Source organism: Naegleria gruberi (assembly GCF_000004985.1).
Source record: "Naegleria gruberi genomic scaffold NAEGRscaffold_30, whole genome shotgun sequence".
In the NCBI taxonomy this organism is placed as follows: Eukaryota; Heterolobosea; class Eutetramitea; order Acrasida; family Naegleriidae; genus Naegleria; species Naegleria gruberi.
The window spans coordinates 216,811-232,517 of NW_003163297.1; the positions used below are offsets into that span (position 1 = coordinate 216,811).

At 34.4% G+C, this 15,707-nt stretch overlaps 8 protein-coding genes and 2 non-coding genes across 10 annotated transcripts; 7 read left to right on the plus strand and 3 right to left on the minus strand.

Moving 5' to 3' along the window:
* Positions 1 to 76: 76 nt before the first annotated feature.
* On the plus strand, positions 77 to 148 carry NAEGRDRAFT_t372. The gene has a single exon. It is a non-coding gene; the product is annotated as a tRNA-Glu (tRNA).
* An 85-nt stretch (positions 149 to 233) lies between these two features.
* NAEGRDRAFT_68742 (uncharacterized protein) lies at positions 234 to 1,205 on the minus strand (the record flags this gene model as incomplete). The annotated part of the gene is made up of 1 exon (XM_002676082.1): positions 234 to 1,205. The coding sequence occupies one exon, from the start codon at positions 1,203 to 1,205 to the stop codon at positions 234 to 236; it is 972 nt and encodes a 323-aa protein (XP_002676128.1).
* A 443-nt stretch (positions 1,206 to 1,648) lies between these two features.
* NAEGRDRAFT_68743 (uncharacterized protein) lies at positions 1,649 to 1,999 on the plus strand (the record flags this gene model as incomplete). Its single annotated transcript, XM_002676004.1, has 1 exon — positions 1,649 to 1,999. The coding sequence occupies one exon, from the start codon at positions 1,649 to 1,651 to the stop codon at positions 1,997 to 1,999; it is 351 nt and encodes a 116-aa protein (XP_002676050.1).
* Positions 2,000 to 2,134: 135 nt separating this feature from the next.
* On the minus strand, positions 2,135 to 4,879 carry NAEGRDRAFT_68744 (uncharacterized protein; the record flags this gene model as incomplete). Its single annotated transcript, XM_002676083.1, has 4 exons — positions 2,135 to 3,274; positions 3,319 to 3,462; positions 3,508 to 4,369; positions 4,428 to 4,879. The coding sequence occupies 4 exons, from the start codon at positions 4,877 to 4,879 to the stop codon at positions 2,135 to 2,137; spliced, it is 2,598 nt and encodes an 865-aa protein (XP_002676129.1).
* Positions 4,880 to 6,979: 2,100 nt separating this feature from the next.
* NAEGRDRAFT_34423 (F-actin capping protein, alpha subunit) lies at positions 6,980 to 7,825 on the plus strand (the record flags this gene model as incomplete). The annotated part of the gene is made up of 1 exon (XM_002676005.1): positions 6,980 to 7,825. One exon carries the CDS (start codon positions 6,980 to 6,982, stop codon positions 7,823 to 7,825), a length of 846 nt encoding a protein of 281 aa, XP_002676051.1.
* A 674-nt stretch (positions 7,826 to 8,499) lies between these two features.
* NAEGRDRAFT_68746 (uncharacterized protein) lies at positions 8,500 to 9,228 on the minus strand (the record flags this gene model as incomplete). The annotated part of the gene is made up of 1 exon (XM_002676084.1): positions 8,500 to 9,228. The coding sequence occupies one exon, from the start codon at positions 9,226 to 9,228 to the stop codon at positions 8,500 to 8,502; it is 729 nt and encodes a 242-aa protein (XP_002676130.1).
* Positions 9,229 to 9,566: 338 nt separating this feature from the next.
* On the plus strand, positions 9,567 to 10,658 carry NAEGRDRAFT_68747 (uncharacterized protein; the record flags this gene model as incomplete). The annotated part of the gene is made up of 1 exon (XM_002676006.1): positions 9,567 to 10,658. One exon carries the CDS (start codon positions 9,567 to 9,569, stop codon positions 10,656 to 10,658), a length of 1,092 nt encoding a protein of 363 aa, XP_002676052.1.
* Positions 10,659 to 10,767: 109 nt separating this feature from the next.
* Positions 10,768 to 10,840, plus strand: NAEGRDRAFT_t373. The gene has a single exon. It is a non-coding gene; the product is annotated as a tRNA-Ile (tRNA).
* Positions 10,841 to 11,001: 161 nt separating this feature from the next.
* Positions 11,002 to 14,352, plus strand: NAEGRDRAFT_68748 (uncharacterized protein; the record flags this gene model as incomplete). Its single annotated transcript, XM_002676007.1, has 1 exon — positions 11,002 to 14,352. The coding sequence occupies one exon, from the start codon at positions 11,002 to 11,004 to the stop codon at positions 14,350 to 14,352; it is 3,351 nt and encodes a 1,116-aa protein (XP_002676053.1).
* A 99-nt stretch (positions 14,353 to 14,451) lies between these two features.
* Positions 14,452 to 15,699, plus strand: NAEGRDRAFT_82643 (uncharacterized protein). The gene has a single exon (XM_002676008.1). It carries the CDS (start codon positions 14,539 to 14,541, stop codon positions 15,679 to 15,681), a length of 1,143 nt encoding a protein of 380 aa, XP_002676054.1. The 5' UTR covers positions 14,452 to 14,538; the 3' UTR covers positions 15,682 to 15,699.
* The last annotated feature ends 8 nt before the right edge of the window (positions 15,700 to 15,707 follow it).

Sequence of the window (15,707 nt, forward strand, 5' to 3'; positions counted from 1 at the left end):
TAGTAAACACAGGTTATTCTAATTTTTATCTAAATATAATTTAACATAATGAGTATATTTTCAATATGAATAAGATTCCCGTGTAGTCCAATGGCTAGGATACCTGGCTTTCACCCAGGAGGTCCGGGTTCAATTCCCGGCATGGGAGGATAATTTTGCATTCAATAATAATTTAAGTTAATAAATATTTCTAACTTTATTTACAGGTAATAGAGAAAAATTTGTTAACTATTTTACAAGGATGGTTTGACGACTGGCTTTGATGGCTTCTTACATGTCTTTCTCTTTAAGCAAATCTTCTTCTTAATTGACTTGCAACACTTCTTCTTTCCACCCACTAATTTAAATTTCTTACAAATCTTCTTTCCCTTTGAACGTTTCAAACACTTCTTATAGTACTTCTTCTTGATACATCTTGGTGGAATGACAATAAACTTGGCACAATACTTCTTCTTTTGATATTTGACACATTTAGACAATGTCTTTCTATGCTTACAGAACTTGATGGTCTTATGCTTGGCACAGAAGAATTTTTTCTTAATGAGACAACACTTCTTAACTGATTTTCTTTCCTTACAGTATTTAACCTTCTTATACTTGGCACATTTCTTTGCCCATGAAACAATCTTACACTTTTTAACATATCTACATTTGGAGACCTTCTTATTGTAGGAATCAACAGTGTACTTGTCACAGACCTTCTTCTTTTCACACTTCTTGATTGGAACCTTCTTGAATTTCTTACAGACCTTCTTATATCCCTTCTTGAAACACTTGTTGATAATCTTGTGCTTGGCACAGAATTTCTTGAAACCCTTCTTGATGCAAATCTTCTTAGTTCCATAAGAATCACAAACTTTCCAATACTTCTTCTTGGCACATCCAACAATCTTGTATGCATGCAAGACACACTTCTTTGTTGGCTTGCTATACTTGTCACATTTGGAATATTTCTTATGTTTGAGACATTTACCAGCACCGACAATGGCGTATTGATCACAGACCTTCTTTTGACCAACGAGTTTGTGTTTCAAACACTTCTTAATCCACTTGTGCTTTAAGCATTTTCTCTTACAATGCTTTGGCTTGTGATACTTGTCAACTACAACGACTGGAGGTTTTGTTTGATAGCTGTCAGTTGCTTGAACTGAGAGGATTGCAAGCAAGAGAAGAAGTGCAATTGAAAAGAAAAGATTTGCTTTCATTTTTTGTTTTGTTGGACAGGATAGTTCAACAATGGTGCTAATTTAAACCATTTCGAATAGTTTTTCATTTGGAACAAACTCAAAAAGTTGGATGTAAGGTTCCAAATTTGGATAGAAAACTGATTCGATATACTACTATTCAAATATCAACTCATCTTTCCAAAACTATTCCTGGTTCTTGCATGATTTACTTATAATCAATAGAAACCTCAAAGAACTGGTTCTTTCATGTTTTACAACCTTTCATTTTGTTAAGGTAAATTAGTAATTTGACTTGTGAAAGATAGATGCATCTTGTCTTGGTACAGAACCACCGACAAGAATGACTCTTCCTGGATATGTTTGAAACAGAACAATTATTCACATCCCACACAATTTTATTAAGACTTTTATTTGTGTTATTTTTAGATAATCACCAAAGTTCATCTAAAAAAAATACACACATGTTCGTCTCCATCAAACGAAAGAATACCCATTCACAAGATCAAGCTGCACAACAATTTCAACTCGATGAAGGAGAACCCATTGTTTCCTTTGTCGAAGGTCCTGTTACTTTCACCTTGCAAGTAATTTTCCATCATCAAGATGTGAATGCTAATCCTCTTCGGGATGCAACTGTCAGAATCACACAAAAAGGAAATACAAAGCAAAATACTGGACAAACTGAAATGTGTGAGGCTGTTGTTAATGTTTTGGATAGGAATGATCCGAATTTTTATGGAACAGTTTTAAAGGTGGGAAGTAGAACATTCTTGGCAAAGTGTTTCAGGTTGGATGAAGTAGAGGATTGGTAAGAAATTTAGTAGACTGTTTGGAATTTTGGAAATGAAGAGGAATTTAAAATTATCTGAATCTTATTGATTGGAATATTTATCATAATAACAATTAACAAGACAGGATATTAGATTTGAAGATCTTAAACAACACATTTAATGTTCCAGTGCAACAGACAACTTTTTGTCTCCCACCAAAACCAAATCTGTACTAGGGGCCCCCTTTCTAATCTCGTCAAAATTGTTAAAATCAATCATTCCCAAAGCACCACATTTTTGTTGTTCCTTAAAAATCAATCGTTGTTCCCTTAAAATCTTTTGAGTATTATCCAATGCTCCAAATCGAATTGGCTTTGGAAGTGGTGCTCTCGCATCAACAACTGGTAAGGCATTATGAGGGATTCGTTTTGCAGGAAGAATAACCTTTACATTCTTATCTTTACCACTTGTCAGCATGACTGTTTTGTTTGTTTCATGTGAGTAAAACATTGTTGGAACATTTGCAGTCTTGATTGAGGGATTGTCAGGGGCAACTAGCTCAGCATCAGAGGGTTTGTAAGATGACACATATGGAATTGCCTTCTTTGATTTTGAAAAATCATAATATCTCTTGGTGTCTCTGGATTTTGGTAACTTGATGTGATTGTCCATTTCCGTGGCAACACTTGAAAGTGTCTCTTCCTGAACATCTTTGTAAGGTATTGGAGAGCTTTCCAAATTCATCAACTCTGTATCATCGAAACTTATATCTGCTACAATTTCCTTCTTCTTCTCAGGTGATCTGAAAATCGATCTAGTAGGAGAAACAATTCTGTTGGATAAATATGACTTTCTTGAATAGGGCACAAGATTAATGGTTGGTGTGTATTTCAGATCAAATCTGTTGGATGAGGGCGAATCCTTATCTCCAAAGGTAACAAACAAGAATTGGCGAGGTTGATCATGATATTGCAAGTGCTCAGCCATATCTTGCTTTGGTTGAAATTTGGGTTTTTTCAGAAATTCGTATTTTGCTTCCCTTTCGGAATACATTTGATTATTTTCTGAGGGTTGATGAGCATGGGGAGCATCAGTCAGATGGTGTGAAACAATGAATAATCTTTCATTCTCTGAAAATGAAACAATAAAATCAAAAACAGGAAATGAAAGGTCCTGGCAATCATGTATAGTTATTCTCAAATGCTGATTGAGAACTGATTTAACAGTGCTTTCGTTTAGCCATGGTAAACATTCTACGCACGCAAAAATACAATCGTCAGAATGGTATTCTGGAACAATATAGCCTAGCTCATTAACCTACAAAATAGTTTCAATACAAGTAATTAAGTAAATATACATACTGGTTGATTATATAATGTTACAAATAAATTAGAATTGAAAGTATCAATGTGGATATAGTGAGGGGAACGGAGTTGGGAAATACTAATGTTAAACCTAGATTTCAATAATTTATATTCTGATGTGGAATAATTTACAAGCCTCATCTGAAAAAGATTAATTAAACTATGTGAAATGGTAAAAATACTTACTCTAAATACATAGAATAGTGGGTGGTGTGGATCGAGTTGAGAAATGTTAGTGTTTTTCAGAAAACCCAATTCACTTCTTTTCCTTTTTAGCATATCTTCATCAGGAGTTATGGATAGAGGAGGAAACTCTCTACTATTAGTATTCAGTCTATTATTCATGGATGATAAACTCTGAAATACGGAGGGTATTTGAGAGAGTGACATATCATGTGTTTGAGAATGGCCATTGTGACCATATCGTCTCATGTTTTCCTTATGTTTTTTGGAGACCTCCTTCTCGATTTGTTCTCTCGTTTTGATATCTATATTTACAACTTGATCAAATAAGCTTGGTTGTTTTGAGCACATGTCGGGCTTCTCAATAATTTTTGGCTCTGTCTTTCTTTTCGTAAGTTTGCTTCTTGGAGTCCCTGTTGCACTGCCAGGATCTTGAACAGGTGTCTTTGGAGAGGCAACTTCTGATCTATCAGTACTTGGAGGGTCAGAGGAGAGAGCTGCCAACTCTTCGTTTTTTTTCTCCCTCACATAGGCAAGATATTCTCCCAATGATAAATCATAGGGAAGATCAATTACTGACTCTGACATTTCTAGAACTGGAATTGTACGAGTCGATTTTTCTGGTGTCTTTTTTACACCTCTCAGAGCTGCAACAGGGGAAGGCAATAACAGACCAGCTCCAGATGTAATTTTAGGTTTGTACAACTTAGCCTTTCCAAACATTCTGAATCTGTAACCAACAGCAATTTGTTGCTCCTCCTCTTTCCTCAAATCCTTCTTTTGTTTTTCAGCCCTGACAAGATTTTTCTCAATCAGGACGAATCTAGTGTTACAATCATCCAAATGACTCAAATCTTTCCAAAATCTATGAATTGAAAATTATTTCAATTAAAATTAATTACCATTTTAAAGACACAACCTACCTGTGTCTCACCCTTAAGGGTATTGAGGATTTTGTCACCTCTCCTTGATTTTCACTATCCAAATGCTCCTTAATAGCTTTAAGAGTAGTAGAAACTCCATCAACTTCATACTTTTTAGAAATGGATTGATGCTTCTCCTCTACTCCTCTCCACTGCCTGTCAACTTCCCTAAAATTAATAGGCAACGAATGGTCATCATTTTTCAAATATTTTTTACTATTCTTTACAAATAATTCCAAACTTTCATCAGCACTCGCCTTAACATTCACTTGCTTATTTGTAGCACTCGCAGATCCTCTTCTTTTCTTTTTTTGTGATGACAAAATTGACCTCCTCTCCAATTCACTCCTCCTATTTTCACCTATTGAATCCTCATCCAACTCACTCACATTTCCAATTATCCTCACTGTTGAAGTGGGAGAAGTAACCGTGGTCGGACTGATGGATTGCATCCTTTTCTCTGCTACGGTACAATGAGTAGGAATATATTCGTTGTTCTTTCTAGTTGTTGTTGCTTATTTTTTTTAAAGTATTTTAAATTGTACCGTGCAGAGATGGCGGTTTTTTCAAGCATGATATCTTTGTTTTCTGTAGACAATAACATTGATAAAAACCGTTGACAGCAAGGTTTGAAAATTGGGACAATTGTGTTTCATGAGGTATCGTAAATATTATTTGGAATGGTTGCACAAATTCACTCTTCTAAAGTTCCTTTGTATGGATTTCGGGATGTAATGTATTTCTTGCTGCAAACATTTTCCAAGTAGAAATAAACCATTTCTGATCCTCTCAATAACCACATGCTTCATATGCTACAAAGGGATAGTCTCGGCAATGAGAAGGAAGCATTTGCCTTGCTCACATCACCTAAGAGCGAAGGAGGTCTAGGAATTGAAAGGGAACGATTAAATAGATTTGAGGGAAATTGGCAACTTATCCTATTCAACATTATTGAAAATTTAGAAATTGGTGGGGTAAGACTTAGCAAAGATTTTGATGGGAACAAAAGAAGAAAATGAGAGAGAGGTTAGTCCACCTACAGGAATTGTGAAAATCAAGTTATGCTCGCTTGGCCTTGAGGGTGAAGATAACATGAATCGTTTCTCTGATGGAATTTATCATTGTTTGATAATGCCACATTACCCAAGAAGTTTGGCTCTTTTGGAAAAACTATTAACTCCAGAAATAATACTGAACGAGGGGAAGAACATTTATGGAGCCTCTTAAATTTATCCACAAAAAAGGAATGGTTCATATGGATGTAAAACCTGCTAATATATTTGTTAGTACTGAAGATGACTGGTTTTTAGGAGATTTTGGTTCTTGTGTCAAGATTGGAGAAGCAATGGTTGGTTATGATTTTTTCATGTTGGCTGTGAGCAAGATCAAAATCAGATTTTGCAAGATGAATTGCTGTTTGAAATTGTTTATTCAAAAGTTGTTAAACAAAGCCAATTTGGAAAAAATAGAAGAATTATAAAACCAATAATTGGATTAGTTCAGTTTCCGATAATTCTACTTTCCCTACATGCTGGGCAGTAAAACTTAGTAGAGTACTAATACTTTGAATGTATGACATGAGTCTACGCTTGTACTCCTCATGAAATTACTCAGTTAATATTTGAAATAAGCACTCTGATGCTCATATGGTTGTATGACATACATCTATCTGTAACAAGTACTTCTGGCAAGAAGACAACTTATTAATAAGGCTCCACAATTGGTCACTGTATAAAATCATCCAAATCTATGGATATGATGATAATTCTAAATGAATATATTTTTAAAAATACATAAATGTACATCTTCTAATGAATCATTAATGCAAATCCAATAGTAAATAAATAATTCAATAAATTATTAATATTAATAGCATTAATAATAAATAAATATTATTCGGAACGATATTTCCTAAAATTTTCATCCTCAAACAACTTCAACTTAAATTTCCGATTATTAATAGGCCAATAATTCACCAATTTAATCCAACTACAATTCAAATACTTTTGTTGTGATGATATTGCGACAGAATAGTATTTTTTTAAGTGTTGTTATCTTTTCAAGCATTTTGATATCTTTGTTTTCTGTAGACACAAACATTGCAATATCATTTGGAATGTCTTTGGATTTCAGAACAGATTTATATTCCTTGATGGTAACATGTATTTCCAGTAGAAATGAACCAGTTCTGATCTCCTCTTAACAATCTTGCAGCCATAATGGTGTTGACCAATCACTTTTTTTCATGGACGTTAATCAATCACTTCTTTTTCCAAATTTTCCAATGACAGGCAATCATTTAATGACAAGTGCTTGCTTTTACAACTTGTTATTTTTTCATCAGCTTTGAAAGCTCTCGCAGTATGTTGTTGTTCCTTTCCACATCACACAAAAATCAATTTTCACAAACAAAAAATATCAGTCTCGCATAACGGACGTGTCTTTGTTAGCGGATCAGATTTAAATTTTAAATAATATATCCATTATTTACATCATCATCAACAACAACAAGGAGTTTACTCACATTATAACAAAATATATTTTCTGTAAAAATGTCCCAATTATCTACTGATGAAACTCTTCGTATTGTTAGACATTTCCTCTTGAGTTCTCCACCTGGACAATTCGAGGATGTTCTCTTTGATATCAGAGATCTTGTTTCCAATGATCAACTCTTGAACACTGGTGCTTTTGATATCTTCCGTACTTACAATGTTGAACAATTAATTCCTGTTGAAGTACCAGAAAAAAGCTACAAGGTTATTCTCTCTAAATACAATGAAATTTCACCAGATACATATCTTGATCCTGTTTCTGATCAAGTTCTCACTGTTGACCATGTTAAAGGTGTTGTTACTCAAGCCTCTCCAGCTAACAGTGATGTTGATAATTCATTGAAACAAAAGAAGGACAAACTCGTCAAGGCTATTCAAAAGTACGTTGAAGACCACTACCTCTCTGGTATTTCAAGCGTATTCCCATCCCAAAGACAAGATCAAAAGGGTGAACTTATTATTTGTATTACTGCCAGCAAATTCAATGAAAAGAATTATTGGAGTGGTAGATGGAGGTCAGTCTATCGTGTCAGCTTTGTTGAAGACAAGGTTAAGCTTTCTGGTTCTATGAAGGTCAATTGTCACTATTATGAAAATGGTAACGTTCAATTGAACACTTCAAAGGAACACGGAGAAACTGTTGATGGAGGTGATTCATTCGCTGATAATATTGTCAAGATGTTGATCAAGGCTGAAGGTAACTTCCAAACTCAAATTGATAGCTCTTGTGCTAACTTGAACGAAACTTTCAAGAGTTTGAGACGTCCATTGCCAATGACCAAGACTTTGTTCGATTTTGCTTCTACTCAACACAAGTTGGCCAGAGAATTCGGTGGTAATTAATTTAATGATGTAATATTTTAGTGTGTTAAATTCTACACGGATTTGACAACAATTGTGAATTATATTTGTATTTAATAATAAAGAAAATAATTTATTTAATTTTCTAATTTATTTCACACAACAAAAGAGTTGAATTCAACAACTGTTGTTAGTGTAAGGTGTTGACTGAGCAAAGAGTTGGGTTGACTTGGTTCGGCTCATCATTTATAAATGTCAATAATCTAAATATGTAGATTTAATACTTTGTTGATAAATATCAAAAAAACCTCAAAACACATGGATTCAGGATTTGTACCAACAGCTTCTCTCGATCAATTGGCAACCAATTTTCATCTCAAAGTTGGAGAAGAGGCAACGATTATTGAACACATTTGCCCAGACGACTTTAATTTGAAAGAGCCAAAGATTTATTGTGATCATGATGATGAACAACATTTGTATGTTGATCAGCACCTTCAATTATCAGTCATCAATGAAGAAGAACACTGTAAGGAGAGGCAATTGTTCAAAAGAAAGTACAAACTCAAAGCACTGAAAAAGGGAACTTGCTTTATTAAATTTCCCAAAGATAAAAAGACAATCAAGTTTACAATTACTGAATAAACATGAGAAGAATTGATTCTGAGTGTGCATCAACTCCATATGTGAAGGAATGAATAATACTAATTGTCAATTTACTGTACAACATTTGGATTGTGGATATATTCCACAACTTGATCATCATTGGAATGATGGTGTTGAGTGGATTGGGAAGGAAGCACTCTATTGTCCTTAATCTCAATTTGAGAAGAGGAATTCGGATGACTTTTCAATGGATCTTCCGCAAGAGCAATAGTAGATGGGTCAGCCGGTTTATCTGTTGAAATAGAAATGCTGGATTCATCCTGTTGAACATGTTGTTGTTGATTCCCAACTCCTCTCATTCGTCTTGTAATGAATAACATCTTCCTCCTGAGAGCAACTGAGTAGGCTCTATATCTGTGAACAAACATTATCAATGAAATCATGAATAATGTCAAGGAAATGACCAGAAGCCAAAGTGGCCACCCATAAAGATTTGTGAAATTTCCATGCTCAATTGACTGATTTTCCTCTCCACCACTTGTTCTAAAATTTAGCACAAATATAAAAACAACATATAAAGACAATGAGGCAACTAATAAGAAAAAGAACAAGGATAGAAAAAACGAAGCAATAATCAGAAAGTTTTTCTGTTTCCTTTCAACAGCGATTGGATCAACTAAACGACCAGCCACTGTTGTTGAGGTGGTTTGATTTTGAACTGGATCGTTATTAATGTAAACAACCACAACTTCCTGTTGTTGTGGTGGAGTAAGTTGAGGAGTATAGGCAGATGTTTGTTGTTGTGTAGGTTGAGCATTCATATTAACTGGTTGCATCATATTGTTGGTTGAAGTTTTTGTTTTTTGCATTGGATCACTCTCAGCAATAATTGATGATAGAAAAAGAGTCAGAATTTGAGAATGGAAATTTTCAATTTTAGGAACTATTCAACATTTGAATGGGTGATAGTTGAACTCTAATCGTGTAACTTGGCTATTAGGAGGAAAAGTACAAAGTTATGTAAATGGTTGCTTCAAATTTTCAGATTATCGTCCCAATTTGGTAAAATCTCTCTTTATTACCTTTACAAAATCTTTAAAATACCACAATATTAATCATGAGAATTAAATAATTAAATATTAAGGGAAAAATGGATTGTTGGAAAACTTGAAAAAAAATGCTCAACACCATCACTAGGAGACATTTCTCCCTCCAAAAAACAATCATCACAGGAGGATTCTCAAATTTTCATCACCATCACCAACAACAACAATTGCGAAATTATTCTCACTATAATCCCATTCCGGACATTACCTACAAATCAGTAGAACCAGAGCAAGATGTTGCGGGATCTTCTTCAGGTAATCATCATCATCATAAATATATTGATAGTAAGAAGGTTCCTCTGATTGTGTTGCATGGTTTATTTGGGTCCTATTTGAATTTTTCTACATTTGCTAGACAATATAGTCAGAAGCATCATACCAAGGTTTATTTACTCAACTTGAGAAATCACTCGGAAAAGCAAAATCACTCAGCAGTGATGAATTTTGCAGTGATGGCTTCTGATTTGGCACATTTTGTGAATAAGCATCATATTGAGGAGTTTGATTTGTTTGGATTTAGTTTGGGAGGAAAGACATCAATGGCAGCTTGTTTGGGGAATGATTTTAAGAATCATGTTGCTAATAGAGTTAGAAAATTGGTAGTGGGTGATATCAGCCCACTTCCTTTGCGTGATAGTGAGTGGGATATTCCAACTGTTATGAATGGATTAGTTTTACTGGATAAACAATTGGATAGCATGACTACAAGATCGCAAGCTGATGAATTTTTAAAGAACCACGTACCTAGTCCAGAAGTTAGAAGTTTCCTCTTGAGTAATTTGAAAAAGAAGGATTCATCGAGTAGTAGAAGTGGAATTTATGATTGGAAATTTAATTTGAGTGCATTAGCTTCTAATTTACATGAAATTGCTGATTTCCCATACAAGACTGACAGCGTAATTCAAGAACTAAAGCAACTAGGAAGAGAAAATATCACTCAATTGCCTTGGACACCTTTTGAAAAGCCAACCCTTTTCATGAAGGGAGAATTGAGTCCACTCATTAATTCCAAGAGTGAGAGAACACTCAACACAATGAAAACTTTCTTCCCGAATTATGAACTATTCCAATTCGATGGATGCACTCACTGGATACATGCTGAAAGATATCCTCTCTTCTTTTCCAAGATGGAAGAATTTTTGAATGCTTCAAACAAAGAGTAAAGGGATTTTGAATTTAAATACAGATTTTGTAACCTACAAAGGAGACTTTGCAAGGTGTTTGCTAAGGGAATTAAGGTACATTGGTACAATTAACAGTAGTTGAATGCAAGCTGGCGTAGCTCAGTCGGTAGAGCGTTGGTCTAATAAGCCATTGGTCGCCGGTTCGATCCCGTCCGTCAGCAACAGTTTTATTAAACTAAGTCAACCCTTTTGCCTTGCACTATGTTGATGTAAACGGATATTCTTGCGAATATGGGCACTGGAGATGTTTTGCATATTTGGTGTTTAGAATATGAAGACGGTTCAATCTTTGTAAACAACTCTGTTGCTTGACAGTAAAAAAATGCAACAACTCGAAGAGGAAGTAGACAATCAATTCCTCTTGATTCAAGGTCTTTCACACGAAGTTTGGTTTGAACACATTCTTCCCTTCCTTTCCTCCTCTTCACTTCTCTCCAGTAGACTAATCAACCGAAACTTTTCCTCCCTAATCCTCTCCTACATTATCAAATTCAAGAGTGAATTCAAAATCCAAGTTGGTTATCCGAATGTTTTGTTAGCAAAAATCGTTCAATCCCTCCTCACAAAATTACAAAATTTAAAAACCATCACCTATGAAGATTACAATCTCTTGGAGGATTTTTGTTTGACTGATCAGGGACTTTCCGAATTACATCCTCTACAATATGTGGAAAATGTTGATTTTGCAAGTTTGGGTGTCAGATCAAGTGATGGATTGTTTATTAAAGAGTGGATCGATAGAGAGAGTCCAATATTGCAGTCACTCAGGAGATTATCTGTGAATTATGTGATAGATGATGTATGTGTGCTGTTAGATAATTTTGAAAATTTGAAATCGCTCAGGATTGTATCAGGTTGTGTGAAAATTAAATTACCTAGCCAATTAGAAGAGTTGGAAATAGTTGGGGGAATTGAAATAGACACCTTACATCAAATAGTTCAACAATGTCCAAATTTGAAAAGATTATGTGTTAATTTATTCTCAGAATTTATTACAGAACTTAGGGATGATTTGAAGCCACTGAAAAATTTGACTTGTCTAAGAATTGATGTTGATGATGTTGTGGTTTACAGATATGATGCAAACTTTTTTGAATCATTGAAAAGTTTTGAAAATTTGACAGAATTGCAAGTTCCGTGGCCTATTTCAGATACGAATTCAATTCCGTACAAGAATTTGAACCATTTAGGTCAACTATCACAACTAACATCTCTCAAATTCAAAACTGTGCTTCGTTATAGAGATATTTTCCCAAAATCAATTGGAAAGGTTGTGGAAACAATTAGCTCTCTTCATTCTTTAACTAGTCTTTTTCTAGATTTTTCAGCTATTGATGTAAAAGTTAATTTTAGTCACGAATTTTTCGACAATATTCCAAAATTGCATAATCTTGAAGAGTTTACTTATGCTGATGAAGGTGGTTTTTCTGACATTTTTAATCATTTTTGTGTTACTACTTTGAAACATTTGAGTTTCAAGTCGGTTGGCCTAACTATCCAAACCGATCAATATTATCCTAATCTTGAATGTATTCAAATGGTAACCAATGAAATCGAAGAGGATGATTTAAATCATTTCAAAATGATTCAACAAGTTAATCTTTCAAAGGTTAAAATATTGAAAATTGGTTCAGTCAACTTGGAAACTTTGGAATTAATATCACAAATGACAAACCTGGAGGAATTATCAATAGTGAAAATGAGAAACATTTCTTCTTTCAAAACTGTTAAGCTTCCAAAATTATTGAGATACTTGGTATTAGAGGAATGCCACTATTTAACAGGAAACGAAGAAGATTTCTTTGAAAGCTTTATTGAATCATGTCCATTGCTGGAAAAAGTCGAATTTTGTACAGTTCCTTTATTGCAAGACTCGTTTGTTAAAAAGATTTGTGCTTGGATTGAAAATGGTGCTGACCATAAGAAGCTCTTCTTCTGGAAATGTGCCAGTTTGACAAATGACATGATTTACTCATTCAAAGATATCACCAAATGCAAATTTGTAATCTTTCAAGAATGCCCCCAAATTCACTATACAAGAGAAATTTCTGAGATTTTGACAAACCATGAATTTATTCAAATATTTGGAGGATTCAACAGTAATTCCCTTGACACCACAAATACTTCCAACTATGTAATCAATGATCTGAATGTTATTAATTCACTCGAAACATTCGAAACAGTTATTAGAAACTCACTTGATTTGAAACAGCATCAAAAAGCATTCTTTCAAATGCTTACCAATATGTTTGAAGGGTGCATCTCAGAAAATACTAAAGATGAGAAACCATTATATAGGGAACTGCAGAAATCAGAGTTTGAAACTCAATGGTTTTTCTACTATTCATTTGTGATGTGTGCAGCTTTTGCTGATAGAACAATTGATCATTGCTTTAGGAAAGCTATGGAATTGGTTTTTACAGAATCGAACGAGAAGTTAATTAATACTCAAGAAAAGAAGAAGCTACTAATTGATTTATTAGAAGATTTGGAAGATCAACTTGAAGAGGATACATTGAAATTTGTTATTGAGAAACTATTGGAAAATAGATATTTCGATAAGACACTGAGTGTAGGAATTGAAAGTCATGAATGGCATGAAAAATTGGTTGATTCAATGAGTGAGGAGGATATATTCCAATTGCCATATTTACACAATCTTCTCAATTTAAATACTGATCTCCTTGGAAGGATTGTTAAAAAGAGTCAATTATTCAAAAATTGTGCATCATTCATCCAGAAATTACAAGATACTTCTATTGGACCAATTTCTGACCCCGAGAGTTTAGATATTAGAGATAGAGTTCCTGAAAGATTTAAAAACGCCTTCCTCACTGAAGTTATGGTTCCAATGGGGAAGACTGAATGGGATGAAGAACAATCAGGGGAGTCCCTTCCGTTTGAGGCATTTGGTTACAGATGGGTTCTTAAACTGTCAGAAGAAGGTGGTTGGTTGTCAATTTATTTGAGTCTTGCATCACCTATTCCAATTTCTAATGGATCTGAAACATCTGAATATGAAACACTCACTGGAAATGATGGAAGTTCAATTGAAATTTCATTCATGTTATTGAACTTTGATAACAACCCACATACGTACTTTAGTGGAAGAAATATCTTGAGTCAATCTGAAAGGGACTACTATCTCTCTATTAGATCAAATTTGGTTCAGAAGTTTTCAGAGGATAGTTACAAATTTCTCATTGGTATGAATGCCATTTCTATTAAGGAGAAAATACCTTGCCCGTTCCTATCTTCCAAATATTCAATTCACAGGATTTCATTCCATGTTCCACTCGAATTGAAAAATTATTATTACAATGAAATTAAGGTATACTCTGATCCCATAACTACATTAGGAACTAAATGGACTGTAAAATTGGAAAAGAAATTAGATAGTGGAATTTTTGGATTATACTTAATGTTGTCATCTTTCGATTTGTATGATGAAAAATCTGCTCTCAGCAAGTGTCGTGTTTTCTTTCATTTTGCCAATAAGAATCTTCATCCTGACTCGACTCACTCTTATAGAAAAACATTCTCTGATACTAGTTCATCGGTTGGAGGACAAATTGTCAAACATCGAGAGTTATTCAAACCAATGATTATCAATGGAGAAAGATTTGAAACATATGACATTTCACTCATTATGGAAATCAAGTCAATTTTTTAAATAGAAAATTCAACATTACAATATTATTCCAATTACAACGGTCTTTTAATAGAAACTTTTGGCCAATTCAAATTACCTATGATCAAAAATTGAGAAATGGAATAATTGATAGAAATAATTCAAATTAATCGTAAATAATTGTATTGTAACCTCACAGCAAATCAATCTTAGAAAAAAAGCATAAAAATGTCCAAAGTATATTTCTGGGGTGCGATTGGAGTGAAAGGTGTTCAATCGGATGAACCAGCACTATTGGCCGGAGGAAAGAAGAGTTCAGTGACCTCATTGAAACCATTATTGGCTGCTGCTGAGATTGTTCAGGTGAGTGCTGGTGGAAGTTTTTGTGCCATGTTGGATTTGGAGGGAAATGTTTATTCGTTCGGGAAGGGTGCTGATCATCGATTGGGATTGGGTGATGAGAGGGATCATTTTGAGAGTCCTGCCAAGATTCCTCAACTCAAGGCTTCAATTGTTAGTGCTGGTTATAGTCATGGAATGGCTCTATTGAAGGATTGTAAGAATAAGGTAGTTTTGTGGGGTAAATTATCACCTCAACTGACTTTTATGAAACCAACAGAGAAGGTTGTTGAATTGCAAGACGATGATGATCAGATTGTTTCTCTCCGATCAGGAAATGGATACTCTGCAGTGATTACAAAGAAGGGACATGTTTTCATGATTGGAAGAAATTCTTTTTACAAGTGTGGATTTGCTGAGAATGCTGATTTGGACTCGTTTAAACAATTGGTTATCAATGACAATGGAAATAAGTATGATACATTTAAAGATATTGATTTGGGTTATGATAGTACATTGGCAATTACTGCTACTGGAGAGGTCTTTGGTTTTGGCAGTAATAATTGTTATCAATTGGGAATTGGAAAGGTCATTAAGGTTGGAGGACACGTGCCAACTCGCTTGACCTTCTCCTCTCCGATTAATCCAGTTCAGGTTGCTTGTTCTAGAGGTTCTGGACATCATTGTCATGGTGTTGTGTTGGATGCTGATGGAGTACTTCACTCTTTTGGATCTGGATACAAATACAAATTAGGGACTACCACAACAGATGATCAACCAGTTCCAGTCAAGGTTGACTTTGATATTAAGGTAAAGCAAGTTATTCCAGGTGGAATTCACAACTTCTCTCTTACTGTTGATAATGAGCTAGTCAGCTTTGGTTGTGGATCTGATGGAAGATTAGGACACGAGGAATCAAAGAACTATCGATACTTGTACAAGGAAACTGAACCAAGAAAAATCGAAGGTCTGGGAAATAAGGTAGTGCAGGCTGATTCAGATTATTATTTTGGCATTGCCATTGTAAAATAAATTTGTATTTTATTGTTCAAAGAGAA